The sequence below is a fragment of the Colletotrichum orchidophilum genome, assembly GCF_001831195.1.
Source record: "Colletotrichum orchidophilum strain IMI 309357 chromosome Unknown Scaffold_60.1, whole genome shotgun sequence".
In the NCBI taxonomy this organism is placed as follows: Eukaryota; Fungi; Ascomycota; class Sordariomycetes; order Glomerellales; family Glomerellaceae; genus Colletotrichum; species Colletotrichum orchidophilum.
Genome location: NW_019173016.1, coordinates 96,246 through 112,239, shown reverse-complemented (window position 1 = coordinate 112,239; position 15,994 = coordinate 96,246). Strand labels below are relative to the sequence as shown.

At 53.6% G+C, this 15,994-nt stretch overlaps 6 protein-coding genes across 6 annotated transcripts; 5 read left to right on the top strand and 1 right to left on the bottom strand.

The window, feature by feature from the left end:
- Nucleotides 1-1,829: 1,829 nt before the first annotated feature.
- On the bottom strand, nucleotides 1,830-4,001 carry CORC01_07468 (GMC oxidoreductase; the record flags this gene model as incomplete). Its single annotated transcript, XM_022619104.1, has 3 exons — nucleotides 1,830-2,590; nucleotides 2,690-3,852; nucleotides 3,937-4,001. 3 exons carry the CDS (start codon nucleotides 3,999-4,001, stop codon nucleotides 1,830-1,832), a joined length of 1,989 nt encoding a protein of 662 aa, XP_022474369.1.
- Nucleotides 4,002-5,917: 1,916 nt separating this feature from the next.
- CORC01_07467 (uncharacterized protein) lies at nucleotides 5,918-7,838 on the top strand (the record flags this gene model as incomplete). Its single annotated transcript, XM_022619103.1, has 9 exons — nucleotides 5,918-6,031; nucleotides 6,155-6,296; nucleotides 6,364-6,548; nucleotides 6,602-6,638; nucleotides 6,709-6,776; nucleotides 6,838-6,875; nucleotides 6,933-7,268; nucleotides 7,329-7,396; nucleotides 7,462-7,838. 9 exons carry the CDS (start codon nucleotides 5,918-5,920, stop codon nucleotides 7,836-7,838), a joined length of 1,365 nt encoding a protein of 454 aa, XP_022474368.1.
- Nucleotides 7,839-9,495: 1,657 nt separating this feature from the next.
- On the top strand, nucleotides 9,496-10,546 carry CORC01_07466 (epoxide hydrolase; the record flags this gene model as incomplete). Its single annotated transcript, XM_022619102.1, has 3 exons — nucleotides 9,496-9,686; nucleotides 9,761-9,949; nucleotides 10,318-10,546. Coding segments are annotated over 3 exons (609 nt in total), but the record flags the coding sequence as incomplete, so codon positions are not given.
- Nucleotides 10,547-11,079: 533 nt separating this feature from the next.
- On the top strand, nucleotides 11,080-12,265 carry CORC01_07465 (uncharacterized protein; the record flags this gene model as incomplete). The annotated part of the gene is made up of 2 exons (XM_022619101.1): nucleotides 11,080-11,361; nucleotides 11,432-12,265. 2 exons carry the CDS (start codon nucleotides 11,080-11,082, stop codon nucleotides 12,263-12,265), a joined length of 1,116 nt encoding a protein of 371 aa, XP_022474366.1.
- Nucleotides 12,266-13,152: 887 nt separating this feature from the next.
- Nucleotides 13,153-14,821, top strand: CORC01_07464 (methyltransferase domain-containing protein; the record flags this gene model as incomplete). Its single annotated transcript, XM_022619100.1, has 9 exons — nucleotides 13,153-13,272; nucleotides 13,368-13,510; nucleotides 13,572-13,613; nucleotides 13,677-13,740; nucleotides 13,803-13,836; nucleotides 13,897-13,909; nucleotides 13,969-14,058; nucleotides 14,136-14,478; nucleotides 14,576-14,821. 9 exons carry the CDS (start codon nucleotides 13,153-13,155, stop codon nucleotides 14,819-14,821), a joined length of 1,095 nt encoding a protein of 364 aa, XP_022474365.1.
- A 622-nt stretch (nucleotides 14,822-15,443) lies between these two features.
- On the top strand, nucleotides 15,444-15,739 carry CORC01_07463 (uncharacterized protein; the record flags this gene model as incomplete). Its single annotated transcript, XM_022619099.1, has 2 exons — nucleotides 15,444-15,500; nucleotides 15,557-15,739. The coding sequence occupies 2 exons, from the start codon at nucleotides 15,444-15,446 to the stop codon at nucleotides 15,737-15,739; spliced, it is 240 nt and encodes a 79-aa protein (XP_022474364.1).
- Nucleotides 15,740-15,994: the final 255 nt, after the last annotated feature.

The following is a 15,994-nucleotide window of genomic DNA, read 5'->3' as shown; positions in this document are numbered from 1 at the left end:
CTACGTCCAAATTGCATTGGCAATTTGCATTTCCACCAGATTCGAGAGCTGAGCTGGGGGACTCGGCCCAGCTGCCAGCTTCGAGGACGAGGTAAAAGGAGGGGGTGGAATGGCACCGCGAGTTACGAGTATTTTGCAAAAGGCACCCCCAACAAGAGGCAAGATCAAAGGCAAAGCCAAGCGGACACAAAAAGCCACAGAAAAGACTCGCTTGCTTCCTAGAAGGATTCCCCGAACGCCTCTTTGAGTCCTATCGGCATGTCGATGCTGTCGGGGTACCACACCAACGGATTTTCCAACGCCAACGCCAGAGGAAGCCGAAATCTCCTCGAAATCTCCTCGCGACCATCCCCCCCCCCCCCCCCCCCCCCCCCCCCCCCCCCCCCCCCCCCCCCCCCCCCCCCTCCCTCTCCCCTCCTGTCTCCTCCCCCCCCCCCCCCACCCCCGCCCCCCCCCCCCCCCCCCCCCTGCCCACGTCCGTCGTCTGGTCTACCTACATGTAGTGTACTCTTTGCCCCTACTCTTTGCCATCACTCTGCCGCCGGCCTTTGACTGGCCGACTAGGTCAACTGTCACTTTGCCAGATCAAATAGCGGCAGTATTAGACTTTGGCCGGGCCGGGTCTACGCGACCAAACCAACACCTACCTCGGTTCGCCATGGCTGCTTCCATCCAGGCGGCGCAAAGCAAGAGGGTAGAGGAGTAGGAGGAGCGTGTGGTGTTGCTCGCAAGCGTCCGTCTCAACGCAGCTTTGCATAATTTCTATTTTGCCGCTACTCCCAACGTACTTACTGCCTGTAGAATAATAACTTGCCAACTTTCAAGGGACTTTTTCTATCGCGGTTTGTCCTAAATCACAACTGCCGACATACTTCCACCCAACCTATGCCGGCATGGTTCCCCGTTAGCACACCAACGCATGCAACATGTTCGCGCTCGGGAGGTTATGCTGGCAGACGGCTGAACATTTGCAATCTCGCTGCCGCTACTGATCCTGGGTTGGCAAGCCTGGCAACTTCCATCAAAAAACCACGTGGAATGGTCCCTGCCCCCTTTTTTTCCTCTTCTTCTTGCTTCTGCCATCTGAAAGATTCCCCTGGTTTCGTGCTACAGCCAGCCTCTCATAGCGTAGCACTACGGCTCTGCGCCTCGCCATGGCTTATCCCCGTGTTCCAGTAGGCTATCGCTCGGGAGATGCGCATTGAAGAACCTCGATCCCTTGAGTATCACCTCCTGGCGCCGCTCTCTTCCTGTTTCTCCCCCGATGTCCACGGGAAGGGAAATAAAAACGATTTTTCTGGCTTCTCCTCAGTGTACACCCCGTCTTGTGCCGAGTCTAGGAACAGCGGTAGTTTTCCGCAAAGTGATGGACTTTGACGGATCCACTGATCAGCTCGTGTGATATAAGGAGTGAGACAGGCGCCTTCAGGAGACGCCTCGCGCTCGGCAGCAACCATTCTGCATTGACTTTTCCTACAGGGTCTGTCTCCTGAAATGCCTGTACAGAGTACAGACGTTGCGGCTTGTACGGATATCTGCCGCCTCTTTTCAGCATCGCCCATATTTCGATCCCCTGCTCAACTCAGCTATGGCCTTCAGCTAGCGTTGCTTTCACTAACGTCGCAGAGCCAGCAGATTGAACTCAATTTCAGGCAGTAGTGTAGTAGATTCATCAATTTTAACGTTGTTTAGTATGCAGCAGGTGCGTAATTACGGGAACGTCAGAGACCCAGCTTCTTGGTCACACTTCAAAATCCCACGGCGCACTTTTCTCGCCCGCCTGGTGTAGCCGTAACCGTAGATGGAAAACAGACATAGAGAGTACATATCTATACCCCAAGAATTACATCGGCCGCCTTCTCGCTAATCATATACACCGCCGACGCGATGTAATACCCAGGTATCGTGGGGAACACGCTCGCGTCAACCACCCGCAGACCCTCGGTCCCTCTCACCGTAAACTTTGCATCCAAGACAGCCGTCGCATCGCCGTCCTTTCCAATGGGGCACGTACAGCTGGCATGGTGGCCCCAGGCTTCATTCCTGACGAACGCGGGCAAGTCCGCATCGGTGACGTTCTTCCCGGGCCAGACCTCGGTGAAGCCTCCCGTAAGGGGCACGACGCTCTCCAACATTTTGCGCGAGAGCTTCATGCCCTCCACCACGGCCTGGATGTCCCGGGCGCCATCGGCCTCGTCCTGGAACGAATGGAAGTCAATCTGGGGCACGTCCCGCGGGTCGGCTGAACGCAGCGTGACGGTTCCGGCCCGGTTGCGGCTGTGGGCTTTCAGGGTGATCCACGTCCAGTGTCTCTGGTCCGCAGTGCCTTGGGCGGCGTAGCCGGGATAGTAGCCGGGGAAGGCGACCGGTGCGCCCGCGATAAAGAGGTCCGGGTCTCCCTCTGCTACTGTCGACTTCTTGACGATACCGAGGCTGATGCCGTTGGAGCCATAAATCCCCCGCTGCCCGGTCGCGGTGCCCTCCTCCCACTTCTTCAAGCAGGGATCGTCTGTGCCAGGACGGATAAAGGTGCAGCCTTCGGTGATTTGAAAGTCTGTCGGCGTTTCGCCAATAACGGACGTCTCGTAGCCTGTTGTGCGATGATCAGTCAAAACCGCTGTACACGGATTGATTTTCTCTCCCAGCAGTAAGTCGCGGGAGAAGAAAAAAGAAGAAAAAAAATACTCACGGTCTTGTAGGTTGGTGCCGACGCCAGGCAGATCGACAATGGAGGGAATACCGAAAGAGGATAGCTCCTCCTTGGGGCCAACGCCACTGAGCTTGAGCAGCTGTGGGGTATTGAAAGCGCCGGCTGACAAGATGACTTCGGCCGTGGCGTTTACGGATCCGGCGACGCCCTCGCCGGCCTCGCCGGATCGGGGGTCCGCGCGGTAGAGGCTCTGTCCCGCGACAAAGTCTACTCCCACCGCCCGAGGCTTCGCGCCGCTCTGGTCGAAGCGCACCTTGGTCACGAGGGTGTTGAGCTTGATGTCGAGGTGGTACTTCCTAGAACCGTCCGCGTTCTTCGCGTTGGCCGTGTCCAGGACGAACTCCCGCGGACCCACGCGCACGCCGCTGTCGACGGCGATGGGGACCTGGTAGAGGCCCTCGGCCGAGTCGCGGCCGGGCAGGTCGACGTTGAGATCACGCAGGAGAACCTCGCCGAGGCCCTGGATCGTCGACAAGATCAAACCGAGGAGACTCTTGCCCATGGCGGACGCGGCGGACAGGATGACCGTCAGCAGCTTGACGTCCTTGACGACGAGTCCCAGATCCGTCACAGAGGTGGTGAGCCAGCCGTCGAATCCATGGCCGACTATGCCGTTGGGCAAATACTCTGCGTTTTCTAGACGCTGGAAATACTTGCGCATATTGGAGGCCGCCCAGGTGGTGTCCCCGGTCAAGCTCGCGATGCCGTCCCAGTCTGACCTGTGCGGGTAGACTGTGATCAACGCGTTGTGACTGCCGCAGCCACCAAGCGTACCAGCTCTGGGATACAAGATGCCGAGTGGTTCAGCGCCAGCGGGCGGCTTGAGTCCGACGTAGAGCTCCCCGTTTGCGAGCCGATATGTCATCTTGGAGTCCTTCTTCTGCGCCTCGAGATCGGCAAAGTGCTGGACGTAGTAGTCCCATCTCATCGGGCCATACTCTGTCGACTGAAGGTTCAGCGCGGGTACCTTGTACGGAACGGAATCTCCCTGGTCGTCGCCGGCGTCGATGAGCAGGACCCTCTTCCCGGCGAGGGCGAGCCGGGCAGCAAGTGGGCCACCACCCGGCCCGGAACCGACAACGACGTACTCATAGGACGCGAGGATGTCGGTAGATTGCCGTGGGACAAAGTTCTGGCTCGGGCTATCATTGTCGTATCCACGTCAGTCAACCGCGTTTATCCGTTGCGTAACTCGCTTCTCAAGGGTCGGGCTAGGTCAAACTCACACGGCAGAGGCCGTGGCCACGATGTAGCCGAGCAGCACCTTTGTGACCCGCAGACACCAATGCATCTCGGAGGGGAAAGCCTCTAGAACTGGTGATTTTGGGGAGGTCGCAGCACCAAGCAACTCAAAAAGAAACGCCCGTCGCGAAAAGGTCTCTGCCTGCCGAGGCGCATATCTCCCTTAAGAACTTGCTCCAGGAAGCCTCCATGTCCTCCTCCTCGACGCGATGCGCCTGATGGCGACGTGGAAAAAGTCGCAACGCCCCTTCCGTTTGATTAGACATGTCGCTGTCCGTCGTGTCGCCTCCCCATCGCGGATGTGACCTGCTTCTTTCCTAGTATGTGGCGGTGATCAATGGAGGCGATGCTTTACGTGGCAACCCTCCCACCCAGAGTCGCGCATCTGATGGCGCCCAGCCTACCATCGTCGACCGAAAGGATGATTAGGGAAGGACGTGGAGGCTGCCCCTGGGATGCGCACGGGAGAGAATCTGAGAATGATGCTGGTCATGTGGGAACACGAGCGGGAGGGCGATTAAGGTGAGGAGGACGCCAGGGGGGGACAGCGTTGCATTGCGCAGCGGGCGTGAGCTTGGCATGACTGCCGCGGGGGGCTGCTTTAAATGAGATTGTGCTGCGGGAGGTCTTGATTTGGGAAAGCTATCCGATGCATCTCGGAGCGCCAAGCACAAGGACATGGTTATGCGGGGGGTAGCTCGGCATTGGAGGGAGACATTGGTCTAAATATCGAACGGAATCATGGCCAGATATCTATCTGCATGGCTGGACTAGTCCGGGGGTAATGTTTATACGCGTTGCTGTCAAAGCTCCGACTTTTTTAAACTTCCAAGGTTTTCTTTGCTTTATGCTTATCCCATGTGTCTATCCCCAAGGTACGCGCAGGGACATACGTGTTGGATGAACCGGCCGACTCTCGCAATTCTGCGCTTAGCATTGTTCGTTCCATGACTTCAATAACAAGCGAGGTGGGAGGAAGCCCACAGAGGCATGAATCATGCCACCTCTGGGCTGATATTTTGTTTGTTCCGCCTCTACTGCCCGCCCAGCTGAATCTCGCACTCTTCGCTGGAAACCCGAGCCCCTTTCATTCTGCCCTGTCTTGCTTACTTGTTGTCCCCTGCCAAAGCCTGGCTACGGAACCCGGTTAGCTCCATTTCCGCTGCCAAAGAAAACCGACGTCGCTCCAAGCCTATTGCGGTACAGCATGTAAATAGTCTCACAACTTGCAACGACCCCAATGCAGCGAAGGATCCCACCGGCTTAATTAGAGCCGTCGAGATCCAAAGAAACGGGTTAGTGATGCGGCTCACATGAAGGGTCATTCGGCCAAACGCACATTTGCCATATTTCCGCTCATGACGTTTAGGTAGGTGATAGGGGTTCGAAGAAGAAATGTAGCGTGATGCACGTACTAAATCGATAACAAGGGACAGACAGACACGCAAACAGCCCGCCGCCGTTGCGAGGTCCTCGTTATCTCACTCTCACAAGCGGTCACAAGCGGGAGGGGGAAAAAGGAAAGACATCAGGCGTTGCCGTCTACCTATTCGTCGTTTTGAAAGAAGCCCCATAGCCGCACATGGTGATGTGCACAGAAAACGCCCCGTGGCGCTCTCACCAAAGCAACTGGGCTGGATGCATAATCCGCAAGTCCGGTCGCCCAGACGCTGGTGACGAGATCTGGAAGCGTCCCCGACTGCCCGACATCGAGACCAATCCGAGTTTGCCGCTTTCGTCCATTCGGTGGCTATTGTTTTGCGGTGGCGGCTGAGTGGCGATCCAGGCTTGGTGTCTTCAAAGGCCCAGTTCTTATAGAAGAAGCTTCCCTCACTCCGCGTGTGCCGGGTCTTGTTGACGGGGGAGGTTTTTTGTTCGCCGTTGTGTCTTCTCCATGCACATGCAACGATTGGGATCAACCACACACTGCATGCTGGCGCGTCGTTTTGGAGAATGAAGCACACCATGCGGGTTAGAATACTCCTGCTAGTTGGCGCGGCGGCCCAGGCTGCGGCGACTGGCTCCAGCTTGAGCGCAACTGAGATCACAAAGCTGCTCGCTACGACGCCTACTTGTGCGGTAAGATATTCTCATCAATCTCGGCCGTGATACTCGGGCACGCAGGATGCTCTGAGCTACCTCACCACGACGACAAGCCTACATGTAGCGGTATAGATCCAACTGACGCTGCTTTTTGTTTAGATGCCATGCTTCATCGATGGAATTCACACTGGCAATTGCACCCTCGACGCCTCCTTGACGGACTGTGTGTGCACCAATATTCCTCTACAAGCCGGCGTTTCGGCATGTGTACAACAGGCGTGCGAGTTCGCCGACCAAGTTGGTGTGTTTTTTTTTTCCAAAGACCGTTGTTCTTGTAACCTCCACTATCGCTAACATTTACTTTGAAGTCACTGCCCGCATCTCGCAGCAATTATGTGAAGGCTATCCTATTCCAGAGCGAAGACAAACCGCAAAAGTCTTTTCCATCGGTCTACCCATCATCACGACCATCACCGTAGCCCTCCGATGTATAGCCCGGTTACAAGTCACCAAGCAACTGTGGTGGGATGATTGGACGGCACTGATAGCCTTGGTAAGACACACGACAATGTCATCTTATCAGGACTGATCGACTGACGATGGCAGGCACTTCTGATAGTCATGTCTGGCCTCGGCTACGCAAGTATGTGCCCTATCATTTTCGCCAGTTCCAAAGTCTTATGAATTTGGTGCTAACTTGTATTGCTCGTAAGATTCTACAATGGGATTCGGTCTTCACTATTGGGATATCGACCCCGTAAACGGCAAGACGATTTTGCAGGTCCGTAATCAGACGACGTGCAATCGATATCTGCGAAGCTTACTGACATAACATTCTGCAGATTTTTTATGTGCTGCAAATGCTATACATCTTCATCCAGTACGTTCATGAGCAGCGATTCTATACACGGGACGACCGCGGCTAACGATTCGTCAGAGTTTTTGCCAAGGCCTCCATCGCCTGCTTCTACTCCCGCATATTCACCTACCCATCGTTCCTCCTAGCAGTCAAGCTCTTCGTGGTCTTTCTCATCACCCACGGCTTCATGTTTCTACTTCTGCTCGTGTTTCAGTGTCTACCAATCCAGTCGATCTGGGATCGATCCATCCAGGGCCGGTGTCTCAACGTCTCCGCTATCAGCTACGGAGGCGCCGCCTGCAGCATCCTCGAGGATCTTGTTTTGATCATCATACCCATCCCAGCGCTTTTGAAGCTCCAGTTGGGGCAAAAGAAGAGATGGGCTCTGGTCTTCATGTTTGCTCTTGGCTCCTTGTAAGTCTCGGATATGTCGATTGCTGAAGAAGATAGATGAATGCTGACACATCAACGCAGTGCATGCATTGCGAGTATGATCCGACTGAGATATTTGGTGTTCTTTGCCAACACGTTTGACTCTACTTGTAAGTACATGCAGCCATAGACATGAGACCAATGTTGCGGCCCTGGTGCTGACTGCCATGTCAAGGGGATAATGTCGACGTAGTAATCTGGTCGTCCGTCGAGCTCAACCTAGCCATCATCTGCGGCAGCCTTCCAGCATTAAAGCCTATTTTCAGGAAAATGTCCATCGTCTTCACAACTATCAAATCGACCGTGCGAAGCGGCTCACATCGAAAGAAGTCACATGGCGAATCCTCGACGCCAAACATGAAATCTAATGTGTCAAACGCTTCCAGCGTGCCATCTTCCGCCGCCAACTCTCCGCAAAAGCCTATCAAGCTCGGAGAGGTTGGGAGCAGTTCATCGACATGCGTTAAAGAGGCAAACTATACCCTAGAGGCAGCCACTGCTCTGGAGAGCAGGGATGATTTGGAAAGGCAGGACTGGGCTTATGGGAAGTAGTTGATGGGGGGTCGGGCCGCCGGGATCATTCGTGCAATGAAAGGACTTGACGCCTTTAACGTGTAATGACAGCTATAGATACTTTAGAAGCCGATTGAGATCAATTTCGACATCATATGATAATTCTTCATTAATTCATATCAGCCTTTTACTCCGTTGTATATACCAGTTGTTAAAGGGCTGACTGTAGACTTTGATATGAGATGAGAATGAGATGATAGATTCTCATACCTAGACTCTGTCGATGGTTTTCAACTTGAATTGAAGACCAAATAGTACCTATTCAAATCAACTCGTATGGTCGTTTCATAAAAATAGTATTTCATCGAGTAAAATATGCCTAGAGTACAAGGAGACAATGCCCACCGCAGAAGTTGCTTTGCTAGCTACGGCGTGACCTTCCCCATGAACTATGGACACTTCCGCAGTTTTAGATAGACAGTATACGAAGATTGCCGTTGGCTGAGTGTTAACTCGCTATTAGGAAAAACGAACCCTGACTCAGATTCACGTCAAGCTCGCCAGTACTGCACTCTAGTTTCCACTATGTTCTAAGTCCGGAACCTCTAGGAATGACCCCACTCCCGATCAAAACCTCACGTCATTATTTTTATGCTCAAGTGGGTTCTGCAAAAGATCTATTCCCTAAGGGCACCTTCTAAGACGAAGAGTATCATCTTACTATATCGGGTCCGTACTTTGAGGGGTCTCTATCCGTAAGTAAAACGATCATCAATCTTGTTCATTTGGACATAAGTTCTGATCAATGCCCTTGAATTTCTTCTCGAACAGTTGTCGTCGAGTGTTTGCAATATGAAGGTGTACTTCAGCCATGGCTGATTTGTCAAGTTCAATGGCACGGGGGGTCGCGGTCCACCTTTGTATGAGCGATGACAGCGGTATATCAAGTATTTAGTACCCTACCTTGTTCCCAGTACATCCTTCGGGGTAATTCGAGGCGATTTGATACTAATTACACTCTTCCTTAGACAGCGAATAAGTGGAAACGACACTATGGGCTTGAGCATGGGTGTTAACAGCGTCACATACCTTAGTTTATGCCGAAGCATATTCCCGTAATAAATCTGTCGGTGTATTTCAATTTTAAAAAGATGTGAGTCGATAGTAATCAGATTGTTACAGCGAGGGAAAACTCAAGGACAAGGCCGTTTCTATGCTGCTGTGGTCGCTTTGGATTTGTTCCCGCTGAGCGAGTTGCATCGACAATATACTTGTTCCACTGACTTTACTGTTTACGATGCCTCCCAGCCGTCTGGCAGGGGGTTCCGGATGACGGATACTCGTGAGGAGCTCTCGGGATTGCGGGCAAATTTGGGTACTACCCTTGCCGGGCGAGTCGAGAAACTCACTAAGCGTACCGAATACCCGGTCTGGCTGACTCTAGAACGACCGCGCCATTGTGAAAAGCTTACAATGAGATAATCTACATCAAATGTGAACGAATATATAAAGATTGTCGGTGCTTCCTGGAGCCTTCATTCCATTAACACTGTCTATTCCAACTCCAACTTGACCACCATTTTTGATTTCGTCAATAACTGACCAAGCCCCATAACCTACAGGATGGATGTTCTTGGCACCTTAGACCGTAGGCTCCATTCCAAGACCGTCGATCTCAATAGCATCCAATACAGATATATTCGTGCAGATCCATATCCCGCAAAATCTGTTGGTACTATTTTCCCCGCCCACGGATGGCCCGACTTGGGCCTGGGGTCTTGGGTGGGCAAACCGCATGCCCTTCCTCCTCTCCAAGGGTCTCAGTGTTGTGGCGTTAGACAAGATGGGATGTGTAGGTATTGATACGACCGAGGACGTCAAGTTCTACTAAGTCACTACGCTTCAAGTAGCCGACTGTGTCTTGAACCTGTGAGAATGCGACATCTGAGGAGCTCACATCGTCCATGGAAGCGCGCCGCAGACGATATAGCGACATTTGCAAGCCAACTTGGTCTGTCGCGCAGCATCCTCGGCGGACACGACTTTGGCGGAGTTGTGGTCCATCGTACATGGACGTCTATCTGGCACCCAGACCTCTTTGCCGCCTTTTACATGCTCAATGCACCTTCTGCAGCTCCCACAGCCTCCTCTACAGATCTCGCCTATGAATGGCTTGAATTCTGATACCAGCAGTGTTTCCGTACAAACCACGTCATAGATTATATTGGGTCAGCTGATGCGAAGAATACCACGCGCATATGACAAATCCGGAACAACCTCAGATCAGATACTGGCCCAATGGCGAACAAACCAGCAACGTCACCGACGTCGGATTCAGCTTTAGTCTGCTTGATCTCGTTACCACAGACACGCCAATGCTCATCAAGGTGCAAATCGAATTCTACATCGATAGATACAACAGGAAGCCAATAAATCATACGCTCAACGAGTATCGCAACAAAAATCTTAACTGTGAAAATGAGCGGGTGCTTGCGACCTACCACAGCACGTATGGCAGCAAGTTCCAGCAGGCTATTTTATATATTGCTGCGACCCGGGACTTCACGCTGCTTCCGCCTCTCCCGGAGGACATGGAAACGGACTATGACAGCTTGAGCCGGTGCGAATTGATGGCAGGCATTGGTCGAGGTGGCGGAAGCCTGCCACCTAGAGGATGGTTGGCCAGCTCAGTGTTGGGCAGTGAGTCCTTGAACCTTACCGCAGGCTTTGGCCTTGGAGCGCTTTGAGTCCTTGTGCGGAGTGAAGTGATCAACATCTTTCTTTTTTTTCTTTTTCTTTTTACAAGCTGAGACTCTAGAGGTTGATAAGATTTAGTAGATACAGGTTGACGGTATAGACTCTGATAATGGTAGAAAAATGAAAGCAATTCGGCTCATGCATATCGACATTCATACTTTTCAACGAGAACACCCAAGTACGTGCACCTTGTGTTGGACATACGCAAAGACAACTCCTTGAAACCACCTTGATTTTCTTAATTCTTTATACACCTCGAGTGTTTTATGAATTCAATTAGCTGATTTTTTTAACGTCTATTTTCGAAACGTGCTCAGTAGAAGAGGAAATGGACTATGAGTTTGCTCAAATTTGCACCAGAAAGTTGGCTCAGCGAACTCCCATTTGGTGGAATCACTAATCAAGCCACGCACGGTACCTCAATTCCGCATGTGAATAACCTCGTGCGCCGATCGACGTCATTCCGTCATCCTGCAGGAGGCGGGGAACAAGTCTTATCGATGATTAAAAAATCCGTCAGCGCATGCTCATTTCAACCATTGAAAACTCTATCCCCTCACGAATTAGAGTTGTACAGACCATGTCGCAGTCCACCTCGTCGTTCAATGAAGCCTCCGCTGCTCGAGCGGCCGGAAAGTCCAACATTCCACTGATTGACCTGGGCGCTTTGATAGAAGACAACGCCAATCCTGAAGCAGCGCTGAAAGCCGGCAATAATCTCGTTGAAGCTTTCAGAGTATCAGGGTTCGCGCATGTGAAGAACCACGGAATCCCCGAGAAGACCATCGAGTCCGCCTTCCAGTGGGTTCGTCTATGGGGATTGATCTCTCTTCAGCTCTCTGTCCTTGCTAATCATCGCTGTCGTCGTCGCCTAGAGCGAGAAGTTCTTTTCCCTCCCGCAGTCCGAAAAGGACAAGGCACCGCACCCACGCGAGGGATGGTGGCATCGCGGCTATTCCGGCATCGGCCGCGAAAAGGTGTCGCAAATGGTGTTTGACGCCGAGCAAATCAGCGAGCTGCGGAAAATACCAGACTTTAAGGAATCATACGAGATTGGGCGCGAGGACAACGATCACCTGCCCAATATCTGGGTCCCGGAGACGTCGCTCCCCGGATTTCGATCATTTTTCAACAATTTCTACGAAGTCTGCTACCGGCTCGAACTCCACCTGCTCCGCGCCATGGCGCTCGGCATGGGCCTGGACGAGGACTTCTTCCGGTCGTACCACGTGAAGAGGGACAACCAGATCCGCCTCCTCCACTACCCGCCGGTCGAGGAGAAGCTCCTGCGCGCCGGCGAGGTCGAGCGGCTGGGAGCGCACTCGGATTTTGGCTCCATGACGCTCCTCTTCCAGGACGAGGTCGGCGGCCTGGAGGTGGAGGACCCCAACGAGGAGGGCCGGTTCTTGCCCGTATCGTCCATCCCGGGGACGATCGTGGTCAACATTGGCGACTTCATGCAGCGATGGAGCAACGACACGCTCCGGTCCACCGTGCACCGCGTGCGAGCGCCGCCGCTGCTGCTGGAGGCGAACGAGGGCGGTGACCGCGTTACCCGGGCGCGGTACTCGATTCCCTACTTTATCGGCGCTGATCAGGAGACGACGGTGGACTGCGTTCCTGGCTGCTACGGCCCCGGCAGGCCAAAGAAGTACGAGCCGATAAACAGTCGCGAGTATATCGAGATGCGACTGAATGCAACGTATTGAAAGAAGGCCGGGGCCGACGAAGAATCCTGTTTATCTCTGCGCCTAGCAAATACCACGCTTGTTTTCCCCCAATAAGTCCAGGCCCCCCTCCCCTTCGGCTAGCACTTGTGCCTGGTTTCTAGCGGCGGACTTCGTAATACTACTCGTGTAAGAATTCTGCCAAAGTCGCAGCAACGCGGAGACCCAGGTCTTGAATGATTACCCCTTACAGGCTCTTGCATGTAGGATCCACTGGCAAATGCCGCGAACCTCATCTGGTTGGCCTACCCGCTGACGATCCCCGGTATCTCTGCCGGTCGTTTCTGGTGATGAGGGCCGGATATGGTAACATTCTACACCTCTAGTCAGCGGCCTTGGCGCGACGCCTGACACGTTACCACGGCCCATGGCACAGAATAGAGCTTCAAAGACCGGCAGCAGCTGACTTGAAACTGATAATCGGCAGATGAGGAGATCCTCTCCAACCGTTGGAGAAGCGAAGGAGAGGGCCACAAATCGCCCGCCCCCCTCCTCCTCCTCCTCCTCCTCCCTGTGGCCTGTGGGATGGTTGATGCGGTGAAGGGGATCTGACTGATCAACTGAAGAATTAGAGAGAAAACGAGAGGCCGTGCGCACGCCCACACCACCACCCACACGCTTTGCCCGCCCGCTGTGGGGTATCCGAGCCCGTAAAGAATGGAACATGGACCGGGGATGCTGTCGTGACTCGTGGGCATCGTTTCCACCTTTTCCCGCTACCGTTCAAGCAATCAATCTCTCAGACTCTCTCTCTCTCCCTTTTCTCCCAGGGATTCGAGCACAGGAACCCGGAATCTGGAACAGCACGGGAGTACCGGAAATACAGCTTCACATCGCGCGCGCAACCACATCGATCCGCCATCCGACAAATGTGTCCCGAGCCAGACGAGGAGCAGACGGCGGCCACGGCCGCCACGGCGCAGCAAGAGACCACGGCGAATGCGGCGGCAGGAATCCTCCCAGCTGAGCACTGGGTGCAAGCGGCACGAGTCAGTCCGACGCCATTCCCGCCCTTGGGCTCAACCGTCAAACGGCGGCCAGCCACGACGGCGCACGAATTTTCCCATGATTGACAGGCCGCTAGGATGCTACTACTGAAGACGACGCCGACTCGGCGCTAGGCGACGACGCCGCCAGTTCTACGGCGTCAATCACCTCTACGATTCTGCAGTACCGGAAGATTCACGGGAGGACGTTTCACGGCGAGGTTGGCGACGCCCAGTATTGGTAGCCGCACTCCTGGGCGGGGATTTGAGCGTTTGACGGTCTCGCTGACAGGTTCGTGAAGGGGGAGCAACGATGAGCAGCAGAATGAGGCTTGGGACATCAAGTGAGACAAAAAAAGACTTCATGAAGAGCAACGACAGAGAGTCTCGAAGCTGACGCTCGATAGCCATCACTTGCTCACCTTATCGATGGGTGACAGGCTTCACTTGGCACCGCTCGATAAAAGCAAGGTAGGTTGAGAGCACTTTGGCGTGGCTTGCTCATCGATCTGGGCTAACTACACCCTGACCAGCTGAATAAAGCGTTGGACATTGGAACAGGAACAGGTGAGCGACGATTGTTATGTCATACTTGGGCGTAAGGGTTCGGGGCTAATCTGCGCGCAGGTATCTGGGCTATGTGAGTACGCGCGACGTTGGCACGAGGATGTGATCCAAGAGGCTGAACCTTATAAAAAGTGATTTTGCCGACGAGAATCCCGAATGTGAAGTCATTGGGACGGACATTTCCCCCATTCAACCTAGCTGGGTTCCTCCTAATCTAAAGTTGTGAGTACATGTGCACAGTCGTCACTCAACATCCAATGACCCATCTCATTCCCGACACTGACAACCCCCCCGCACAGTGAGATCGACGACTGCACACGCGAATGGACATTTGAACCAGAGTCTTTCGACTACGTCCACATCCGCTTCCTGGTCGGCAGCATCGCGGACTGGCCCGCGCTCTTCAAGCAGGCGTACAGGGCCCTGAAGCCGGGCGGCTACCTCGAGAGTTTCGAGGTCTCGCCGGCCATCATGAGCGACGACGGGACCGTCCCCGAGACGAGCGCCCTCGGCCAATGGGGCAAGTTCTTCGAGGAGGGCGGCCGGAAGATGGGCCGGACGTTCCGGGTCCTCGACGAGAATTTGCAAACGACTTCGATGGAGATCGCCGGCTTTGAGAGCATTACAGAATGGAACAACAAGGTAACTTGGAGAGCCTCGACGAGTGATTTGCATATGGGGGAGGTTTATGGAAAAAGAAAAAGAAGAAGAAAAAAAGACTGACTGTGGAAAATGATAGGCCCCTCTCGGCAACTGGCCAAAGGATGAGGTGAAGAAGGAACTCGGCGAGTGGGGTCAGCTGACGCTCCTTTCGGATATTGAGGGCTACGTCCTCTTCATGGCCAACGTCATGTCGACGTGGTCGCGCGAGGAAATCCACATTTACGCAGCGCAGCTGCGTCGCGAGATCCGGTCTGGCAAGCTTCACGGTTACTACCGCCAAAGAGCAGTCTGGGGACAGAAGCCCCTGAAACCAAAGGCTTGAGCGGTTCCGACTGGCTCGACATCTCTCTCTTTTAACTCTATTGATTTGGTCCACGCTAGCAAGCCTGAATAAGCATCACCATACTTGGAGACAACACATCTTGTCCTAATCAAATCCATCAAATCCCTCGCTGTCGTTGGTGTTGATCCAGGTTGTCGCGGCACTAAGGATGGCATGAGCCTCGTATCCGGTGATTCCAACTTTGGACTACAGGAGCGTCGGGCCGAGTCGCCTTGAGAGGCTGTTGTCGTCCTCAGAGCAATTCCTGCGCTCAGGAAGTAGGAAAGGTCCGCATTTGGAATGTGAAATCTCTAATGTGGCAGAGGATGCAGGACGCTGAGTGAGCCACTCGGGCTCCAAGGTGGAACTCCGCCAGCCTACGTGTAAGGACACGGGCGGAGGTTGACGATGGCTTCGAAAGACCTAGACTTTTGAGCACAGCTGAATGGCATTGAATTTTGTCCGACGAGTCTATAAAAGCAGGCCATCAGAATCAGCCTACTCTGTCACTAGATTCCTCCCTAACTTCCCCCTTATAAGCTACTACTTTGAGCAACTTGGCTGCCCATCAGTACGACATCACATCTTGATCTACCCTTTTTACGATATCGAACCCGCCAAGATGAAGTTCAGCTTGCTCGCTCTGGCGGCTGTTGTTTCCTTGGGCATGACTGCGCCGGTACGTACCGCTCTTCAATCAAGTTCTTCGTGATCTGATATCTGTTCAAACTATAGGTCCCTGACGATGCTGCCGCCGATAGCTTCCCTCCTCCCGGGTGGAAGCGCGACGATGCTGCCGCCGATAGCTTCCCTCCTCCCGGGTGGAAGCGCGACGATGCTGCCGCCGATAGCTTCCCTCCTCCCGGGTGGAAGCGCGACGATGCTGCCGCCGATAGCTTCCCTCCTCCCGGATGGTAACATGAGATGTCCAGAGCTTGCGAAGAAACTGTTGGCTGCTTTCACAGTGTCTTTGACGATTGGAAAGACTTTATAATTAGTACAAATGAACGTAGTCTCCTCATCGCTGCGCATCAAAACCAACCTGTTTTCTGTCTCTCGAAAGGTGCTGCTCTCACACACGAACGAGCTGAGCAGCCCAACACCTTTGGCTCCACGATATGCATTTTGCACTGTCATAGAATGAATGGTATCTCTGTTGCTCATAAACCTCGC